The sequence below is a fragment of the Malaclemys terrapin genome, chromosome 16, assembly GCF_027887155.1.
Source record: "Malaclemys terrapin pileata isolate rMalTer1 chromosome 16, rMalTer1.hap1, whole genome shotgun sequence".
In the NCBI taxonomy this organism is placed as follows: domain Eukaryota; kingdom Metazoa; phylum Chordata; order Testudines; family Emydidae; genus Malaclemys; species Malaclemys terrapin.
The window spans coordinates 27,459,086-27,473,691 of NC_071520.1; the positions used below are offsets into that span (position 1 = coordinate 27,459,086).

The following is a 14,606-nucleotide window of genomic DNA, read 5'->3' on the forward strand; positions in this document are numbered from 1 at the left end:
TCCTTGGTTACCGAGGCGCTGGCGCGAGTGAGCCGGGATGGCGGCAGTGACGCTGAGGCTCGGGATCCTCCTGCTGCTGCCGCCGCTGCCGGCCGTTAAGGGGGTCTCGGGGCAGAGCCGCGCCGCCAGCGCCACCCCGCAGCCCTCGGGCCCGACCGCCGCCTCCGTTCGAGACACTCCCGTCCGCCCCGCCGCTCCCGGGCTCGGCGTGAGCTCCTCCCCAGCCCCGGAGTCGCCGCCGCCAGAGACCCCCGCTCCGCCCGCCGCCTCCCCTGCGGCAGCGGCTCCGGAGGCTCGGGCTGGGCCCGGGCCTGCCCCAGTCACAGACGGTGGGTACCGCCCGGCGAGCGGCTGGGGGAGCCGCAACCGGCTGAGGAGGGGATGGACGGGCGAGGATCGGGCGATGGGAGCTGGGTCAGGCTAGGGCTGGAGGGGAAGGGTGGGGTCTGGCTAGCGATGGGGAGAGGGGGGAAGATCTGGCTAGCGATGGGGCAGGGGCTGGAGGCTTTGGCTAGCGATGGGGGGGGGGAGGGGTGTGATGGGACAAATCGAGGGGGGGGCACAGGAAGAACCTGTGGAGACTGATTCAGGGATGGGAATGGGGGGGGGGGAGGGGAATCCTCCCTGCTCCCAGCACCTGTAGCTTCTATCTCTATAATTCTCTGAAGTCCCAGGTGGCACTTCCTCAATTAAAGCAGTGGGCTGCGGAGTGTATTTAAAAGATCAATTTTAAATGGTTTTTGACTCTTAACTACTCCCTTCAGTTCCTTCTCCCCCTCTGGCTTCATGCCTTCTTCCATACTTGCCTATGACTTGGAACAATCGCTTGCTGGCCAGTTGCCCCCTATTCATCCTGGAAATCCTTCCTGTGAAGCCCCACTTCTGTGGGGAAGGCTTCACCCTAGGGCTACTTGCTAGCAATGGCCCCCATACCACCTTTGCGTTCACTTTTGTGCCTTGCATCCTGCTTTTCAGGGTTACATTATAAATTCTCCAGGTCAGGTACCCTGCCATTTTTACATGTTCTGTAAAGCCCTGTTTACATTTATGGTGCTGCATACAGAGAAAGAGGGGGAGAAAAAAAAAAAAACTTTCCTATGAGGAACTGGAAACATGTATTTTAGAGTTTGCTTTTCCCCTGATACATCTAAAGGGGAAGGGTTGTTTTGATGGGGTTCAGGATTTCCTTAGACCGAAAGCTCTTTGAAGAAGTGGCTGTGTTTGGTTTTGTGTTTGTACAGCAGTTAGCGTGATGGGGTTGAGGACCATGACTAGGGCTCCTAGACACTACTACCATACAAATAATTTTATGCGGCGAGAGGCTCCTCCTGACAATGTCTTTCAACTGGTCACTGTGTTTTGCATTTCACTCCTGATTTGTCTCTCTGGGTAGCTGCTACTGTCCCATCCTCACCCCACATCACTTGAGGGATTAAGTTTGCCCCTGTGCACTACTTTCCGAAGGTCAGAGGAATTTAAAAGAGTCCCTCAAAAGTGATCCCTGTTTTACATAGCCCATTCAGAAGCCTGGTGCCAAATTCAGCTGTTAGAACTTGAGAGAGACAGTGGGTGAGGTAATACCTTATTGGATAACTTCTGTTGAGGGGGAGACAGACTTTCAAGCATACACAGAGCTCTTCAGGCATTAATGAGAGCATGTTGGACACTGTCTAGGTGATCAGAGAGCATCCAGTGGGCCATAGTGACATTTAAAATTTACAAATTGAAATTAAAAAAAATAGAAAGATATGAAAAAGTCATCTGTCTCCTAACTGCCAGCTGTTATCCCTCACTTACTGTTGTTCTAGGCTTTGGCCCTTCCAGTCCATGGGTAAATACATCGCTGATCCAAATTCCAGAGGTTTCAGACTCCATCTCTAGTGCCTCCCTCCAGTCTATATTTACTCACAACAGCAAATAGCCAAAAAAAAAAAAAGTGAGCAGTGACCTGGCTGCTAGCACTACTGAGTTGTAGTCCTTGCTTTGCAACTGACTCTCTGGAGACTTGTTCAAGCCTTGGCTTTCTCTGCCTTTAACATTAGACTAGTATTGCTTGCTTACTTCTAAAGCTTAAATGATTAGACACCTTGAAATCCTGTTAAAGCGACTATGGATGTGCAAAGAATGCCCATTTTACTACTAACTGGACTTGACAGTTTCATATGGTCAGTTAAAATCCCTCACTTCCAAAAGTGACGGTCCAAAGAATGTTTTGGTTTTGCCCTAATTGAAACACTAAATTATGGGAATTAAAAGAAAAAGCAACTACTCTTATTGATAAGTGACAGGGTGCACTACTCACCACAGATGGCACCCCCTCCTGGCCATTCTGAGGATTGCCCCTGTACAGCTGACACCCCTTCCTGGGGTTGCACTGTCTCCACCACACTCTTTTGCCAGCTGTGGCTCCTCTCTTGCTTCAGGTGCTGCTGCCTCCTCTTCATGATTCAGCCTTCCAGCGAGGTGCCAGAGTCCTTCTGCACAACTGGTCTCAGGCCGTCTTATCCAGCACTGCCCTGATTGTGCCATTTCCCTTGTGGCCAGTAGGGGAACCTAGGCCTGCCCACTGTTCCAGGGTCCAGTCCAGAGACCCTGTACCTGTAAACTGTAGGTCTCTTTGACTCAGACGCTGTTGCTTCTTCCTATATCATCTGGTCCTCCCCCCTGTGTACCAGCTCAAACTCCTCCCCCACAGGGAGTAACTGCAGAGCCCTGTAGCAGTGGTTCTCAAACTTTTGTACTGGTGACTCCTTTCACATCGCAAGCCTCTGAGTGTGACCCCCCTCCCCAATAAACTAAAAACATTTTTTATCTATTTAACACTATTATAAATGCTGGAGGCAAAGTAGGGCTTGGGGTGGAGGCTGACAGCTCATGACCCCCTGAGGGCTCCCAACCCCCAGTTTGAGAACCCCTGCCCTATAGCCTCAAACTCACCTCCCTTCTGTCAGGGAGTGCTATAGCCAAACTCTCTGTTGCCAACATCCTGGCTTTATAAGCCCAGCCCAGCTCCTCTCCAAGCTGGACTTCATCAGCAAATTAGGCCTTAGCATGCTCTGGCTTTCCTCCAGGTGCAGCCTATAGGGGGTTAATTGAAACTAGAAGAATTTTTAAGATAAAGCTGCAAAGCTTATATGGAAACAGGAGGAAAGAAAGTGCACATCCTGAAAAAAATCAACTCATATTGAAAATATATTACTGTACCTGGAGCATGTCTTGGCCTTGGAATTGTGTGGGAGTTATAACAAAATGTTTTATATTTATGTTAGAATCTAAACAAATAGATCAACATTTATTAATATGACTTTTTCTATATCAATATATAGAAATCATATTTTTTGACATCTTCCTGTTGATTTCACTAGGAGTTTTGGATTCCTAAGGAATACAGAATCAGGTCTCTAGTATGCCCTTGATTTTGTTAATTGCTCATCATATGGTCACTGCTTGAGAAAATGTGTATCTTAAATAATAATTCATGGTTTTAAAAACAACAATACCTTAGGATTTAGATACAAACATTTAACTGCAGTTAAAGAAGGACACTATGAAAACAAAATATAAAGAATGTTTTGTTATGCATTAAAATTCATTCCTAATTTTATTTTAAATCTTCTTCTTTCCAGTTGCTACGTTGTGTGTTTGTGACCTCTCGGTGGCACAGTGTGATGTAAATTGCTGCTGTGACCCAGACTGCAGTGCCGCAGATTTCAGTCTCTTTACTACATGTTCAGTTCACATTGTCACGTAAGTTCAGAAATAACTTTTTTTGTTTTCCAGCTTGAAGTTGCAGAGTCCCATCATAGTCTCATTGAATTCAGTAACAAAATACCCATTGAATTCAATGAATTCAGGCTAGGGTCTGCGTCGTGGGCATGTTTTCCCACAGAACCCCCTTGCCGTGTGACAGGGCACTGCATTCCCCCGCCATCCAGTCCTCAGCACCTAGGCAGTCATCAGCACAGGTCTACTGGGCCTGAGAGATTCAGGCCTTCACCTGAGTCCCATGGGAATCTTCCCTTTCTGGGACTATCGTAAAGAAACTAATGAAAGACAGCAGCAGGCCTGTCTTCAAACAAGGGACCTCCAGCCGTCTGTATAAGGCTTCAAAGCCCACCGGTAAATCACTGACAGGAGCTCGGAAATAGACATTCAGGGTATGCCCATTTCTGCTCAGACTGGCTGTGGTCATGGAGGAGTCTTTGTCCTCATTTACACTTCTCCCCAGGCTGAGCTGGGCTTCCCTCTTTTTAAGGCTCTTCATCCAGGCCTGAAATGCCTCACAGATGTGGTGGGGCAGGGAGGCTTCAGTTTATGCCTGCTTTTGAACCCCTTCCTGTCCAATGTGGGGTTTGCATATCCCCATCACAACCTGGAGTTAGTTTTAGTGAGATCTCTTTACAGCTGAAGAGAAGTCCCAAGGGAGGTTGATAATGGTCTCTTGTTGGGACATGTGTCTGTTTACACTGAACTGTTTCTGGAGTAAAAAAGGGAGCTGTACATTTGTAAAAGATCACTTTTGAGTGGGATGTGAATATTTAAGGCTATGGAGCTGAACCTCTAATTGTTCTGACATCAAGAATAGTGCCAGCACTTAAATTCTTATTAATACTTCAGGAATGACTTCAGCCTACATCTTGACATGGAGATGCAAAGGTAATTTAGTCTCCATTATAGCACTGGGTGGCTATTTGGAACAGATGTTTGAACTTCTACATTAATTTCACTGTGCTGTGCCTTGGATTGTAATCTCATCATACCTGTCAAACTAAGCAAGGCCATGTCTGTCTGTTGCTCGGATAGGAGATCTTGAAGGAAAATGCAGGTTTTGCAGGGAGCGATGTAAGTTACACCTTTCCCTCTGTGTCAATACTGACTCAATGCCTTATCGTGACATTAAGGGCATTGTTTTTAAGAAAAAGAGTAAAATATTTGCAGCTTCCTATCAATCCAATGTAGAAGCTGGAAATTAGGAGTGTTAGCACCAGGTGAGCAGGTGGCTCTTTCCATGGACCACCAGTAGTCCATCAGTGTTAGTTTGGGAACCCTTTGCTGTAAGGAGTCCTAGTCACGTTAACTAGGAACGTGAGAGCATCATGGCCATCGTTAGATAATATGAGCTTTCCTCTGCTCTCTCTTTTAGGAGCAAGCATAGAATCTCTTCATCTCATTGGCAACTTATGCCTTTCTAAAGTAACATAGTAAAATATCAAAATATAACATGATAGTAATATAATGCTGGATTATTGTTTCTTTTTTGTTGCTGTTTACAACCTGTTTTAGTATGTAGCTTTGCACTGGCTTCAGCCTCTCAAACAGGAGTTAAGAAAGCTCATTTTAGAGTCTTAATTTAAAATAGCTCAATGTGACCTCTCAGAACAATAAGCATAGCTCTTCAACCCACTTCCTGCATAAATTAGCCCAATCTGAATAGTGGAGTTTATTCTCAGTGCTTTGAAATTTGAATCATTCAACCACCTGGGACTGCTATTTCTTTGTTCTTGCCACAATGCATATTGCCACCCATTTATAGGTATTTTATATATGTATCCGAAAGGTGTAATCAAAGCCTTTTTGAATGACAGTTGAATCCTCTGCTATGAATATTTTATTCTTGTCAACTAGAAATGCATAAAATCAAGCTGTACCTTTTTTTTTCTCAAGCTGTGACATGTCAAGGGATTGTCAATGACCACAAATTTTACATCTCACTTTTACTTCTCATTTTAAAGGTGGTAACATTCATATAAGCAATAGCTGTAGTTGTTACAGGTGTGTTATAATTATGAATGCGGGGGAGGTACTTTGTGGGATCCTGAGGGAGCAGGAATACGGTCCATGATGTGGTTCACCTTATGAAATAGTTTACAACTGTCTACCTAATGGGTCATGTCTAACTATCATCACTTAATAAAAAAGCAATGTAGGTTCAGGATTATATAAATTCTATATATGCAATTTCTTTTAATTTGGATAATGTCCTTTCACTGCTTTGACCACTCTGCAGTATCCACACACTCTAGCACATGAGGAATCACCATCTCATATTCAAGTCCACCAGCCAATGTACTGGGGATTAGTACTCTTCAGAGTGTGACATCTACCATCCACTGAGGTGCATGGAAAACACCACTCACTATTGACCATACCGCTGCAAAACCAAATTCTTTTGTTGATCTTCATTGAGGATCCTGGTAACACATTGTACCTATCCTAAACTAACTCAATATTTCCCCTCTTTGATGTTTCTCATCCCTTGTCTCCTATGTGTTGTGAGCAGTTCATTATATTCTTTTTATGAAGATGAGTGATATGATTCTGCTGCTATTTCAAGTCCATGCACCTCATTTTCTCCTGATCCTCTTGCAGCTTTCTCTACGTTCAACCTCGTTCCGACCCATCCCCTATCTTCTCTCTAGTATGAATAAAAGCACTTTCTGAATGTCCAGTCTTTAACACATCTGCCATTGTGGTGTCTGAAGCCAACTGGATCCCATCTGAGTTGTCATCTTTTATATCATTGTCATCAAATGCTGTCATACTTTGAACTGTGGCTATTATCACATCCCTCTGTTTTGAAATCCGTGAAGGAAAGATATTGGAGGATGGCTAATTGCTGTTGTTTGTCCCAGGGACAAACAGTATAAAATGTTGTAAGGGTGCATAAATGATCTTCAAATCTTTACTGCAGTTATCCATCCCCACTGTTGCCTTCCTTCTGTTACAACAATACATGCATATAAAGATTTTAAAATAACACTGTCAAGATTGACTTTGTTGGATCTGTATATTTGTTTGCAGAGGTGACAGCCAGCTTTGCAGTCAGGAAGCAGCTATATATTCAATGGATGTTGCAGCACATCCACCTGAAAGGATATTTAAGTTAGTTGATCAGAACAATCCAAGTATTTTCTGCATTCACGCTACAAACTGTAAGTAGATCTGTAACTGATGCTGAGCAATGCAATGTTGTCATCTTCAAAACTCTTTGGATGGCAAAATAAAGACACAAACTGCAAGTAACCAAACTTGCAAGAAGACTGGTTATCCTGTATGCTGAGGGGTCTGGTGCCATACTCCTTGCCCTGCCAAAACACTAACAGGTTTATCAAAGGAGTTTTGCCCTCATACAGAGCCTCTCTATAGAGAGAATGGGATTGAGATCTAATTAGGGCTGGTTGAAGATTTCCATCAAAACTTTTTTCAGTGGGAAATTGGGCTTTTGACTAAATGAAGATTATTGCAGACAATGTTTGCTTTTCTTAAATTTTAAATTTGTCATCAGAAAACTAAAACTGGTTAAATTTTTAGATGAAAAGTCGATATTTTCTGCAGGGGGAACTAACTAGTTCCAGCTGTGACTGTGCAACTGGTGAAATTTTTTCCAGCTCTTCCAGTGTCAGTTTTGTGGGGGCTTTCACATAAATGAAATAGAGTTCATGCTGTCATTTTTTCATCTCATCATGACTGTGAAATAGTAATTTAAGCACCATCCATTAATTGGTATGTCTTGGTATCAGAATGTATGAGCAAATCTGAGACTTTGGTCTAAAAGGTCCCAAATTTAGGAAAGCATTTTATTCTGTACTTAATTTTAAGCACATGCTTAAGTGCTTTTTTGAATCGGGGCCAAATTATGGATACCTGCTGATACCTCCTAGAAAACTTTGAGAAATATTCATTCTATTCTGGTATTTTCCTTCCCATTTTTAAATTCTAAGGGTATGTTCCTATCTCCACAATGGAAATGTATGCTACTAAACACAATTTTTATAACTTTTAATTTAAAACTTTCTCACTTATAAAATATTTTTTCACAGATAAACAAGCACTGTCCTTTATTCCTCCTGAAATGCCCACTTCACAAAATTTTGATAGTTTGCTTAAACAGTTTGAAGGTGTTACCTTCAGTGCTGAATCTGATGTTCTCTTGAATACTGAATCAGATGCTCAGAATTCCTCTGATGCAAATGAAACTGCTAGATATGAGGTAAAAATAATCTGATTCTTTTTATATTTGCAATATTTTAAATGTACTTTCTTTGATCATAAAACACTTTCTCGCTAATTAATCTTTCCGAATATAATTGAATAAACGTTGTTTGCATCAACTTAAAGTTACTTTTCTGAAAAATACAGACTTCATTATAGTCCTTCATTAAATATAAACATTTCAGAGCAAAAGACTAAAGTGCAGCATTTGGTTTTAGTCTTCTCCAAAATCAAAGTGAATTTTTAACATCTGGGAAACATGCAGCTTCCTTATGCTACTTTCGCTATTGTTGGCAAGAAAAAAAGAAAATGGCAAGATACTATTAAAATAGAGCAAGTAAGGTTTATCTAGCCAGTTGTCAGTGCAAATTTTTAAAATATGGACTTTGTAGTCTTTGAGAAGATTTGTTTTATTTTTATAACAGCAGATGAGTTGGAGAATTTCCAGTGATTGTAGCAAATCTTTAATTTAGCAGTCAATTTACAATGGTAACATGATCTTGGCTTGAGATATTGGTGGGTGGAGAAGTTTGGTATATTGGGAGCCATGGTAGAAGCAAACAATGTTAATAGTTCTGGTTAAATTTGTTGTATATTTTATTAATCTTTCTGTGTACTGAAAATCTGCAAGCTTGGGTTTGCCCCTTTATTTGGCAGTATGGTGTTCCTGTACAGACGGCTGATGCATTTCTGAGATTGCCTGCTCCCCTTGTCTCCTCTCAGTGCTCTGATGCTAATCCTGCAGGTTGGAGAATGCATTCTAATTCCTGTTTATCGTCTCTTTAGTGTGTGCTTTTGTTATCCTGCCACTCCAATTTATACATGATTCAAATGAACTAGCACACTTACCTGTCCAAATCTGGGTAAAGTTTCATTTATAAAAAAAGTACTTAGCTATTTTAGTTCCTTTTGGTCATAGACCGGAAACTGTGTTCCATGTAGACGGAGCCATTCAGAGTCACATATATAAATCACTGAGTCCCATTAATGGGTTGCTTTTCCGTTTCTGAAACTAAGCCCCTTTGGCCTTATGGATGCAATAGAATTAGTGTGAGGGTGATAATGCAAGGTGGGATGGGGTTACATGAAACAAGGCCCAATCCTGCAACTCTTGGAAGGAGTCCCCACTGAAGCCAAGGAAGTTCCTCACACAAGTAAGCTCTGTTTGCCTAAGTAAGAGTTGTAGAGTTGGGCCCTGAATTTATATGTTTCATACCAACAATATCCGAAAATGCTTCAGAGATAAATACAAGACGGTGTTTGTTACAAAAGATACTAGATGACAAATAAAAGTATTGGCATCTGGTAGATAATGGGGGAAGAGAAACTGTGAAATCCCTAGTTAAAGGAAGAAAGATAAGCTTCTGAGAGCCCTAAATGCAAACATAAGTCTAATACATTTGTTGTAAATTTCTATTTTTAGGAAATAATGTTTAGTAAGAATGCGATCATGTCCTAAATGAGCATACATGCACATAATTAGTAATAGATGATCACATCATGAAAATCCTCTTTAAACTATGTGAAAAAGTGTGGCTCTCTTTTCTGTCTCTAAACAAAAGTCAAAATGTCAAAGAAATGGAAAATAAATTCCCTTTTTTTTGTTTTGCCCTCCATGACGGTTAAAATTTTAATGAAAAGGTGAACTCTTAGTTTTGAATTTAACCTGAAACGTGAGGATTTTCACTATAAAAGTGATAAAGCTTTTTATCTACAGTTGTACCATAGGCTACATAATAGGCACTGATTCTAAGATATAGTCATATGCTTGTGTGGAGGTGTTAATAGACATCTTTTAATTGACAGCTGTCTAAAGAATTACTTCACATTCACTTTCTGTGTTGCATTTACTTGAGATTTTTATGTCTTTTGCTTTTCATAAATGTCTTTTCTTTAGTTTTCTCAGTAATACTTTTTTTACAGGTTTTCTAGTAAACCAGGCTGTGAAATGCAGTAGAATGATAAATGTGGGAAATTGTAACACCATTCAAGCACTTAGTATGCTGTTCTACACCAACTTCAGCATTTTAGCCGTAAGTAGGATTTTGAAACACAGCTGCTGGCTGACAGTTGGTATTTATTTCCTATCTCCTCTACACATCTTTAGAATTACGTAATTTCCACTTCCTAAGGGAAGTGGGATGATGACAGTTTACTTTATATAGGAGTTTAAATGGGATTTGGAAAAAATCTTCATAACCATCATACCTTGTAGAAATAGCCATTCCCTCCATCCCCCTTTCAAGCTCAGAAAGGAGAAGCACTTATTGGTTGGGGGCTTAGATAACCAAAAGACAGCCTGGAAGATGAGTTTGTGTATGATTCTAGGATTGCTGTTGCTGAGTTAGTGGACTTATTGTAGAGGCATGGGTTTCCGCTTTCGATATGCAGGCCTAGGCTTTCATAAAGAGCCTATTGCCAGGAGCCTAGATCTTCAAAAGTATTTAGGCTCCTAACTTGATTTCACTGGAAGTTAGGAGGCTATATACCTTTGGGGGGTCTGGGCTAGAGTGCCTAAGCTGGCAGAGGCCAGGGTTTTGGTAGAGTGAGATTAATGTTCTTCTTTGAGTGTGTGTATCCTGTAGATACACATGCACTTCGTGGGCCCAGATAGGATATTTTTGCATAGCAGTGTCGGGGGCCATACCTGTGCCCTCTGCCTCCTCATGCTCCAATAAAAGGCAGGATGGTCATAACTGTCCCTCAGTTCCCCTTTTTACTGGAGCAAGACAGAGCCCTGCTGCCATCTAACCCACTCTTGTTCTAGTTTAAAACTTACTTTTTCAAGAATGAATTTTTTCCTATTCTTCTCTTCTTCTTAGTTATTTTCCAAAAAAGGGAAAAGGAGACATTTTGTAAGCACTGGGCCTTGGACTTAGCCACGGTTGCACAAATGACACATGAGCATTCATTATTATTCTGTCAGTGAACTCTCCATCAGTTTTGCTCAATTTACTAAGCCCAACTTGATTGTCCTGACAGCATTGCAAACGAACCCAGGACCTAAACATTCCAGATTCTGTTTTGTGCGCCTCTGCCAACAAAAAACAAGTTTTGGTGGGTGATTTAATGCAGAATGCAAGAATCAATCTTGGAGCCTGTGGAGCTCTACAGAATTATTGCAGCATAAACTCTTGTCAATAAGCTCAGCAGTATAACATACGAACAACTGTTATGTAAAGTAGAGGTGCCATTTCTGAAGTTGTGTTTTTGATACAACTAAACTTTCATAATCTATCCTGCTCACTTTATCTTCAGAGTTTGTGTTGCAAAAAGGCAGGCAAGGCTGGAAATAGTAAGAGCAGACACCAAGTTTTGGTAACCTTTTAAGGAAATCGTAGAGCCGCCTATTCCTTGCTGAATTTATTATTAATTATTATTATTATTTGTGGGAGTTTAGCCAAAGTTAGGGCCTGTTCCAAAACCCATTGAAATCTAGGAAGTTTTCCACTGATTTCAACAGGCACTGGATCAGACCATAAGGACTACACGATTTTACTCTGAAGTCATGAGTAGCTGCTAATTTTGGTAGTGAGGATAATATATGGTATTTCTAGTTACTTCCCTGATGTGAAAGCCATTGTAATATTAGATAATTGTTGGTAGAGAAGAAAGAAATAGACAAAGCAATTGTCTTAACCACTTACCTTTTTATTTATTTGCTATTTTTAGCTAATGATCTAGCTGTTGTTTGAAATAGCTTGTTTTTGTTCCCTCCCCTAGGTACCTAAGTCAAGTCAGATGGTAAGTAACATTATTTCTTAGATGAGACACACTTGGGATGAAATCCTGGCTCCATTGACGTCAATGGGCGTTTTGTCATTGCCTTCAGCGGGGCCGGGATTTCACTCTTGAAGCCAGTTAGCATGTCTTCTGTCAGCAGTGGTACAGTTAACCAGTGAAAGGCGCTCAAGAGCTTGGAGCTACTCCCTGAGAGGATTTATTAATTCTGGTGATTGAATCCCCACCCAAATATAATTATAGACTGTAGGTTAGCTCATATTTGCTTTTAAAAATGGAACATCTGACTGGTATTCAGCAATTCATGTAACGCGACCATTGTTCTGTCCCTCTGGAACAGAAACCTCAGGCTAGCTCTTGAGGGTTTTAGAGCATGCCCTTCTAGGGTACAGACAAATGCTTGTAGCTCCTGGCTAATGTAGCGGTCTCTAGGAAACAAACTACTACTTTCCAGGAAGCCACTGTTCTAAGACTTCTGAATTATAACAGTTGGATTTCTTTTAAACAAGAAAAAGTATCAGGCATCCAGGCAGGATCATGTGCCTAACAGTTCAGTTATACCCAGTATTAAGAAATGACACTTGTTTATGTTTCAGGTTAATGTTACTGTCCAGACCATAACTATCCAGTCTCTGAGTGGAACACGTAGTCTGCTTAACAGTAGTGATGTCCTTTTGCTCCCCATGTATTTGGATAATCAAGTGTGCATAAATGTAGTTCTTGGGGTAGGTACACAAATTGTTTTTCCTCTTTGTACTAAATTAAAGGCATGTATGTATTAGATCATTCCTACTTCACGCCTACTTCTGAAACTATTGGAAATCATGACACTTGCAGCTAAAATGTGGTGAAGAGAAACTTTATCTTTGGGAGAACAGAGCCTTACAATATACAGCATGGTATCCTGCAACTGGATTGGAAATGCACACTAATGCAAAATGGAGACGTGGGATCAAATACATCTAATACTACTTAATATTTACTATTCGTGTGTGGCAGTTGACATAGACAAGATACAGTCTCTATCTCTAGGAGCTTAGTATCTAAGATGAATCTGAGACAGGATGCTTGGGGGAAGAAGGAATACACAAAATAAGATTAAACTGCTGGTTGGGTTGGTACAATGCATGTTAATTCATGTCTTTACATTTTTTAAAAATAACTAAACTTGAGGGTTGGTATAGGACAGTGAGTAGGAGAGATGGTGTCAGGAAATCATTTTTGAGGAAACTGGGAAGCATTAAATCGTTCCTATACACTGATAACTAATGTATTGGTTTGTTACATTTGTGTCCTTTATCTCCTACATCTATTGAGAGGGATACTGATCTCTCTTTGCATCTTTGTAAGTATCACATTTTTCTCTAGGCTAGACCACAACTACTTCCTTCAGCGTCACTTTTGTAGTCAGTAGATGAATGGAGATAGAGAGAGAGAGAGAGAGAGAGTGCCTACTTATTTGCTTTTCCCCAAAGTTCCTTCCTGATGAGGGGAAAAGCCAGAATATAGATGTTATTCCCCCCTACCCCCAGACTCCATCAGTCCCTACCCATTAACATTTTATAAAACCACATGCAGGTGGGTCTGACTTCTAATATGTGGCCACTATAAAATGATCAGCCATGTACTGATTAGTGATTTGAATCCTGCTGTTCTACAGCCACGTGACTTTACATGGGTATTGCAACTGAGAAGGTGCATGTTTCTAGATGATGGTGGTGGTGATCTTCCAGGACATTTATCCCTAAAGAAGGGGAGAAGTGTGGAAAGATTCCCTATATAGTCTGTTTTTTAGCTATTTTTTACTTGTTCTAATTAATATGGAAAACTCTGTTTTCAGGTGAGTTATTCTATTACGTACACCGATGCAGGAGAAATAACAGCTGCAGCTGTTTCTTTTGTCCTGGGGACAATTAACAATACAATGCTTCCAATACAACAAAGCTTTGAAATCACTTTTACTCAGGTAACGTCTAAACATATTATAGAGAATTTGCTGAAAGATTAATAAGGTTTGTTATTAAATTAAACTCCATCAGAACTAATTACCAGTAAAGTAGAGCACAGCTTACACTCGATGGATGAGCAAGTCAGAACTTCAGAGCTGTGTGTTCACATCCTCCAAATGCTTTGGTGCTTTTGCTTTTGAAGGCTTATCGGGTGGCTGTACACCTGTGCATAATTAAGGCAAAGTGTTGCTTTGATTTCTGTAAACACTCATGTAGTCCTAGGCAGAAGTCTTGTATGGATTGATATTTCAAACTATTCAAGATCGCTTATCCTAAATGAATTGACTGTCTCTGGCTTCCAAATATTGAAGTAAAACATAAGAACTAATGTTGTGTAATTTGTGTTACAGCTAAACACAAAGCCAGTCCCTCTTAGTGGAAATCCTGGTTATGGTATTGGATTGCCTCTGAGGGCAGGATTTAGACCGCCTGGATATCCTTTTCACATCTAAATGTGGCTTAGAGCAGCTTTGAAAAAGCTTCTTGCCTAGGGCAAGAACTTTTGCTCAATGAATGACATAAGCATTGACCATCTTCATGGTAAAAGGTGGGCAAGTAGATTTTGTGCCTGGGTTGATACATCTTCATGATTATTTGTCAAGGATGGTTTATAGCATTATTTTTCCCAAAGTTATGCATTCCTACTAGCCCATATTTCAGAAATATGTACTGGCTCAATCCTATATCACTATAATCAGTGGGAGCTTTCCCATTGACTTCTAAGGAAATAGGATCAGGCTCTAATTATGTATTCTAGTAACGTTTCTAAACTATCTACAGAGTATCTAGTAGTATTGTAGCATTTTCACTTTCATTTTGAGGATTTTACTAAGGATTCCACTTCTTAACAGTCTGAATATTTAA

At 40.9% G+C, this 14,606-nt stretch overlaps 1 protein-coding gene across 1 annotated transcript in view; it reads left to right on the forward strand.

The window, feature by feature from the left end:
• The window catches only part of TCTN1 (tectonic family member 1), a 17,601-nt gene continuing 2,995 nt past the window's right edge, over positions 1-14,606 (forward strand). The window contains exons 1-10 of the mRNA XM_054006458.1: positions 1-329; positions 3,627-3,747; positions 6,802-6,932; positions 7,821-7,990; positions 8,650-8,737; positions 9,916-10,025; positions 11,716-11,736; positions 12,330-12,458; positions 13,574-13,699; positions 14,093-14,175. Coding sequence (XP_053862433.1) covers positions 38-329; positions 3,627-3,747; positions 6,802-6,932; positions 7,821-7,990; positions 8,650-8,737; positions 9,916-10,025; positions 11,716-11,736; positions 12,330-12,458; positions 13,574-13,699; positions 14,093-14,175 — 1,271 coding nt within the window. The 5' untranslated portion in view covers positions 1-37. The remainder of the gene's footprint in view (positions 330-3,626; positions 3,748-6,801; positions 6,933-7,820; positions 7,991-8,649; positions 8,738-9,915; positions 10,026-11,715; positions 11,737-12,329; positions 12,459-13,573; positions 13,700-14,092; positions 14,176-14,606) is intronic.